The following is a 7,066-nucleotide window of genomic DNA, read 5'->3' as shown; positions in this document are numbered from 1 at the left end:
TCTCATCCACTCTTGAAGGCGTTTTGATCTATTTTTCGGGGTTATCATCCTGCTGGAAGACCTACGATCTGCGACTAAGACACAGCTTTCTGACACTGGGCTGTTTCATTCCAAAATGCCTTAATAGTCTTCTGATTTCATTATGTCTTGCACAGATTCAAGGCAGCCAATTCCTGAGGCAGCAAAGCAATCCCAAAACATCGCTGAGACTCCTCCATGTTTCACGGTAGGCATTGTGTTCTTTTCTTTGAAGGCTTCATTTTTTCTTCTGTAAATATGGAGTTGGTGTGATTTACCAAAAAGCTCTAATTTTGTTTCAGCTGTCCAAAGCACAAATTCCGAGAAGAGTTTTCATCCACACAGTGATGGATGGTGCAATTTGAAACTATTGTAACTTGAACTTGAAGATCAGCTTGGATCTGTATTGAAGTTTTTTCTTGGTTCTTTCTTGACCATTCAAGCAATCCGTCTGTTCAATCTTGAGCCAAATGTCCTCTTGCAGTGTTGGCAGCAGTGGTTGCAGGAACATCAAGCTTTTTGGAGATGGTCGTGTAACCTTTTAGTTGACCATTCTCAGCTATTACCTTGTTTCTAATGTCGTCAAGCCACTCGCTAGTGTTCCTTTCCATGTTCAATGTGATGCCCACAGTGGCACAAAACAGCAGAGTGAGTCATTTTCTCATTTTAAACTGGCTGCATGAATGATTACACGATTGAAAACACCTGTGATACCAATTAAAACACAGTAGTCTGCTATCACTACACATAAATTATTCTTGCAATGTCTAAAGGGTGATAATAATTTTATCTAGGCTATTTGATACTGTTTTTGTAGAATAAGCATGAGTTCAGCTATTTTCACAATCTCTGCAAACCAAACATGCATTGATTATGATTTTTTTTTTTAAATATTTCAACACTGTTCAGGGGGAATGGTGCATTATTTTAATCATGCATTATTTTGAAGGCTTTGTGAAAAATGTTACTTCAGATAAAAGCTGCGATTTGGATTAACTAATAACGTGTAAGATTTTTTACAATGGTTGTTTCTTCTTAGGGTCCTCAGGGACCCCAGTCTGTAGTCCTTGTATGTTAAATATGTTGGTGGGATGAGGGTTAAACTTACCTCATTTTACAGGGTTATGAATTGTGACATGCTACCAGGGCCTACATTTTAAAGTGACATACTGTAGGAATTAATATCTTCAAACACTTTAGTTGTGATCTGATTCTTGAAATAAGCAATCTTGTTTTCTCATAACAGAAAAACAGACTGAATACATTCAGACAAATGAAGACCAGTTACCTTGAAGCAAGTCTAATAACCTTTAGTGCATATGGTGCTTGAGGAATATAAATATACCAGTGGAACAATATCTTGAATTTGATGCTCTGTGGTGAAGCATCAAGCTGTGTTGCATTTGTTACAATAAAACTTGAAAAACACAACAACAGTGGTCATAGTTTACATAATCCACTTGGAATTACCTCTATAACGTAAACATGTCAATTACAAGTTTATTTATGTAGAACATTTTAAACAACCGCAGTTATCTAAAGTGCTGAAAAGGCTTAAAACATATCGACAAACACTGCAAGATATATATATATATATATATACACAAATATACACAAAAATGTGGGCCTACTATTCAGTATCGTGTCTCCGCCCCTCGCCCATGTGACAGCTTCACCGCTGAACAGCTACAACTTTACACGCTGAGGCAGGCTTCAGCAACTCTTGCAGTGTTTGTCGACTACTACCGGAGGTAAATCAACCTTTTCTGACACTTATACTGATGCAGTTTTGAGTTATAATCTGTAGCTACCATGTCAGTGTTTTATCTGCACGTTTAAAATGCAACACTTGCATTGTAAACATTGTTTCCCACGCAAACGGTTTGCTTTAAAATGCTGCTCCGCTAAAGTTGATTAATCTTTTGCCGACATGTTGCTCACCCCGTTACATAATGAAGATCAGTGCTTGTCAAAGTGGGGTCCATAAGGGATTCCATAATAATACAGTGACAGAATGCATGTCTATTTTGGTCATAGGTTTCATACACAAAACATATAAAAGCGAAAATCTTCTCAGGTGAGGGACGCTGGGACTAAATTTAAGCTGTGTCAGTTTAGGTGTCCTTGACGTGAAAAAGTTTTAGAAATGCTGATATAGGTTATTAAACTCATATTATAAACTACACTGCTATTATAAACGTTCTTTTTGTACCCAGTTTTATTGAAGAATTCCATCAACAATGTAAGATAGTGATCTACACTGAGTAATATTCATTACTATTTTTCAATTCAATATGTGCTGTAATAATAGTACAGTAACAACAATAATACAATATATTGAAAAATACATTGTTTTATGATAGGCTATAGAAACAATAATAGAATAATACATTTCTAATCATATCCAATCTTGTGTAATATAATTCAATGTACATAATATAGATATCCAGATGATCATGTCCTCCAAAAGTCTGTTTCCATACAGGATGCATTCATATGTGAGTAAGTCTCAGATGTAAAAGTATTGTGTCTCATGTTAATTCAGACATGCGGGTGGCAGTGATCGGAGCTGGAGTCATTGGCCTGTCCACGGCTCAGAGCATATATGAGCAGTATCACTCCGTTGTCAGCCAACTGACTATAGAGGTGTATGCAGACCGTTTCACTCCACTGACCACTAGTGATGGAGCTGCTGGCTTCTGGCAGCCGTACCTCTATGACAAGGGCAACATCCAGGAGACGTGAGTGTTTTCTCTTTCACTCCCTCTTTATGTAGAAGAACGGGCTGTCATTTTAATGCTGCCTTCTGCTCACCTTTAGAAAATGGAATAAAGAGACATTTGACTACTTGCTGAGCTGCCTCAGTTCACCAGAGTCCATAAAGATGGGAGTATTCCTCCAGTCTGGCTACAACCTCTTCACTGAACCAGCACAGGTGAGTAAAGCACTTGGAAAATGCACACTTGATTTGACCTGTAGGATAAGATTTGACCATGCTTGTGAAGACTTTTACAACTGAGAGCAAAGGTACTGTGCAATGAAAATTGCAGATAAATGGATGACAGTTAAAATGTACCCTGAGATAACGTACTCATCACATACCAGTGGACTATATACCATAAATGCAGTCTATTAGTATTCAGCCTGGCTGAAAGTAGAGCTTTGTTCAGCTGCACAAGAATGGGTGCCAGCAACGCTTAGAAAACAATAACAGTGAGGCCACACTACGGGTAAAACTCAGGGATTAATTGAGATTCTGTATCCTGACTGTTAACTAACACAGACATGTTGAGGACATAATAGACAATCTCTTACTAAGTCACTTGTTTTTGACTGCAGGATCCATCATTTAAAGATATTGTCCTGGGTTTCAGACAGCTCACAGAGCGAGAGCTGCAGATGTTCCCTGGATACACGTAGGTTCTTGCTAAAAGTTTCAAGATGAGAAATGTTTCTTGATAAAAGTTTTTTCCATCATCTCCTGAGCTTTCTTCAAGTAACTGTTTAACCTAAATGTTTAGTTCATGTGCATTATCCATATTTTTTTTTTAAAAAACCCTCTGTTTTGATCTTACTAAACAGTATAGTGGCTATTCATAATACAAGATAAAAAAAATATGAATGATTAAATGGACGATTCTTTGTCCTCACCTGTTGCACTCTGACACACGTATCTCTTCTTATCCAACACTTTAGTTATGGGTGGTTCAACACTGCACTTATGGTGGAAGGCAAAACATATTTACCTTGGCTGATGGATTGGTGAGTGATTAACTTCTTTTTAGTGACCTTGCATGGCAGTTGAGTTGTGTCAGCATTTTTCTTCACCAGAATTTAACAAGTCCTTTTTTTAATCCCCTGATAGCAACATAATTTATTATGAAATACAAAGATGGAAAGGGGAAAAAACACCTGTGTTATTTAAATTTTCCTTTTGGTGGCTTTTAAATTCCTAATTTTCCCCACAAGGATAATAATAATTCACTTAGAGTGTTTTCATTTTTGTAGTGTTGTTCAAATGTTATCCCATAGTGCATTGCAAGTAGTGTGCTTTCAATGGTCAGTTATTGAGAGCTAACTACCATCATGAATTGTGTAGACATGGGAAAAAGTCATATTCAGCTGCCTGACAAAAATAATCAACTCATTAGTGTCTGAAATTGTTTTGGTTTAATTATAGTCTGACACACTATAAGTCATCTGCATAGAAAGTCTCACAGTGTAAGGTGTGAAAGTGTAAAAAAAAAACAGCCCTATACCCAGATTAAAGCTTCACCCACCCAGTATCCAAACTGGTTTAGAAAGCTTAAGTTTAAGAAAAAATAAAATAAGCTTATCTTTTAACAGTGGTTTTCTGGTGTTTGTAATGTCCATCTGATTCTGTCCCATCCCCAGGTTGCAAAAAAGGGGTGTGAAATTTTATCACAGGAAGATTGCGTCCTTCAAGGAGGTTAGTGAGGGATTTTTAAAATATTGCATATGCATTAATATAGTTAGCTGTTAGCTAGTCTTTAATAATGTACCATTCACACTTTCACATTACTTACACATAACTTAGGGAAGATACGGATGTGCAAAATGTTATGTCATATTTGTTATCTCTTATTGTGCTTGCCTGTGTTTAGCTCTCAGAAACTGGGGCAGATGTGATAATAAACTGCACCGGAATAAGATCAGGAGACCTCCAGCCTGACCCGGACCTCAAACCGGGCCGGGGCCAGATATTGAAGGTGAGAATGAAACAGTTCAAGTGTGTTTTCAGTTGATATAACCCAATTTAAAGGCAGCATGGGAATAAATATTGTTACTCCTGTTTTTCAGGTGGATGCCCCATGGTTAAAGCACTGGATTCTTACCCACGATCTCAATACAGGGGTCTACAATTCACCGTACATCATTCCAGGGTAACGTTAGTGACACAATGCACTGATAATTACTGCAGGAACATACTACTTATCTTGTAGTGTTTATAGTGATGACTAGTAGTACTTGTTCACTTTTAGATTTATCTTACAGATAATACAGGTTTATAATTCACCAGCTCTATATAATTTTGCTCAATTATGTTTTTAGTGTCACGTTTACTCCAGCAGTGGCTGCAAAGGTTCTGCTGTGTTGTCAATTTACAGTGCAGTGGTGTATCTTTTAGTATTTTTGTAGCCTGAAAACAAGAATTGTTAAATATTATCTGCAGGAGTCGTCATGTGACAGTTGGTGGGGTGTTTCAAGTAGGAAACTGGAGTGAACAAAACAGTTCCATTGATCATAAAAAAATCTGGGAAGAGGCTTGCCAGCTGGAGCCTAGCCTCAAGGTGAGATATCAAAAGGTTTTTTGTCTAAGAGGCCATAAAAAGACTTTGTTAATCAATGGTCATAAATGATTTACAATATAGGCTGGGATTAATATGTTACCGATTCTAATCAAATCAAGATTCTTTGAAGTTCTATGTAATACTAGTACTGTTAGTTTAGTACGTTATACTTTAGTTTATTTCTACATCAATTTTCTTAATATTTCAGAAAAAATGTCAAGCTTCAGAGAGATTGAGGCTTGTTGTTCTCTAACCTCAGCATGCCAGGATAATGGAAGACTGGTCCGGCCTCAGGCCTGTTCGCAGCAAAGTTAGACTGGAGAGGCAGATTATACCGTCCGGAGCAACTTCGATAGAGGTAATCCATAACAGCTGATCCGTACTCTACATATGAATATTGATCGTCAGTTTCTGATACATCATGGTTCTCATTCAGGTGATACACAACTATGGCCATGGAGGTTACGGACTCACCATTCACCGAGGCTGCGCTCAGGAAGCAGGGAGGCTCTTCGGTCAGATTGTGGAAGAAAAGGGGAAAGGGCCAAAAGCTCGCTTGTAAACTTGTGATTGGCGGTAGAGGCTCATTTTTTTAATTTAAGTGTAAGTGCCTTGTATCCATAAGACAACTATTATTGTCTGTAATTAACACTCAAAGCAAAGTGATATTCAGTATCACGTATCTTTGGAGTAACTACACCCCTTCGTACAACAGTGTTATGTATATGTAAGATGAAAGAAATATAGAATATGAAAAGTAGCGAAACTTATTAATAATGATTATACCTGATAAATAATCAATAATAACATGAATCTGCTGCTCTTTTTGAAAGATAATTTACTACAGTATCATACACATTTACATCCAGTGCATTGACAAGAATCTGTGCACAGACACTTAATGCAGCATGATATCTCAAACACTGGCAGGTAGGAGTCAGCTTGTTGGACCTGTGCCAGTTAATCTCTTTATTTTTAAATTAAAACTTTGCTCAGTGTGTTTACTGACTGAATCAGACTGGGCGAAGTCCGTCTCCACATCACCTTTGTTACAAAGACAACAGTTAAACCAGGTATTGATACATTATTTACAGAGAGACAGACTGTAACATCCTGATAAATGTTTGATGTGTCACATGTCTATGTGTGCACAGCCTCAAAGTCTGTTAAAGTAGAGTGGTAGATGGAGAATGGGTTATAGATCCTAACACCATATACTCATGTTAATGTCCATTTTTTAGAATAATTTAATTCTTTCTAAATAGATTGAATAGGTTTTGGGTGATTTGATGGAAATATTCTTATTTTAATCTCCTAATACTTTTATTAATTACATGTCTTCTAATGTAATGCAGGATTTGTGGGCTTCCATCTTGTAAAAATGAGATACTGTGAACAGCACATTGATGCTCTGATGGCTTCAGCAGGTTTATCTGCTTGTTGTAAATACAATTAACATAAATGATCCAGACATACGTTGACTTTTGTTATTACTATGGGAATAGTACTGGCCTTTCTCCTTTTTTCTTCAGGAACAACACAAATACTGTTGAACCTCACATTAAAACAGAAAACATTTAAACACGGGAAAAAGGAATGCCAGCAAGTCTCTGACTTACTGTACACTTTGTCCTTTTATTACAACTCATGTCTTGAGGGTGAATCTAATGATCTGTTGATGTCCAGCAACGCACCTCTTAAAAACTGAGTTAGTAATCAGTGTGTTTTGACAGGCA

The 7,066-nt window shown here is 37.2% G+C and overlaps 1 protein-coding gene across 3 annotated transcripts; it reads left to right on the top strand.

The window, feature by feature from the left end:
• The first annotated feature begins 194 nt into the window (after positions 1–194).
• LOC133979515 (D-amino-acid oxidase-like) lies at positions 195–6,976 on the top strand. 3 transcript variants are annotated; one of them, XM_062418045.1, is made up of 11 exons: positions 195–226; positions 2,564–2,759; positions 2,839–2,953; positions 3,358–3,434; positions 3,715–3,780; positions 4,414–4,468; positions 4,644–4,748; positions 4,840–4,922; positions 5,213–5,330; positions 5,590–5,688; positions 5,767–6,976. In XM_062418045.1, exons 1-11 carry the CDS (start codon positions 217–219, stop codon positions 5,890–5,892), a joined length of 1,050 nt encoding a protein of 349 aa, XP_062274029.1. In that variant the 5' UTR covers positions 195–216; the 3' UTR covers positions 5,893–6,976. The 3 variants fall into 3 exon arrangements, with proteins under 3 accessions (XP_062274029.1, XP_062274031.1, XP_062274032.1); XM_062418047.1 differs by lacking the exon at positions 195–226 and adding an exon at positions 500–503 and having other exon boundaries at positions 2,541–2,759; XM_062418048.1 differs by lacking the exon at positions 195–226 and adding an exon at positions 1,688–1,769.
• The last annotated feature ends 90 nt before the right edge of the window (positions 6,977–7,066 follow it).

Source organism: Scomber scombrus, chromosome 4 (assembly GCF_963691925.1).
Source record: "Scomber scombrus chromosome 4, fScoSco1.1, whole genome shotgun sequence".
NCBI classification, from domain to species: Eukaryota; Metazoa; Chordata; class Actinopteri; order Scombriformes; family Scombridae; genus Scomber; species Scomber scombrus.
This window is presented reverse-complemented; position numbering and strand designations above follow the sequence as displayed.

Bases quoted from the DNA above. Each gene is read 5' to 3' on its own strand.
- LOC133979515 (XM_062418045.1), top strand. The intron at 2,954-3,357 runs GTGAGTAAAGCA...TTTTGACTGCAG, and splicing joins TCTTCACTGAACCAGCACAG to GATCCATCATTTAAAGATAT. The intron at 5,331-5,589 runs GTGAGATATCAA...CTCTAACCTCAG, and splicing joins AGCTGGAGCCTAGCCTCAAG to CATGCCAGGATAATGGAAGA.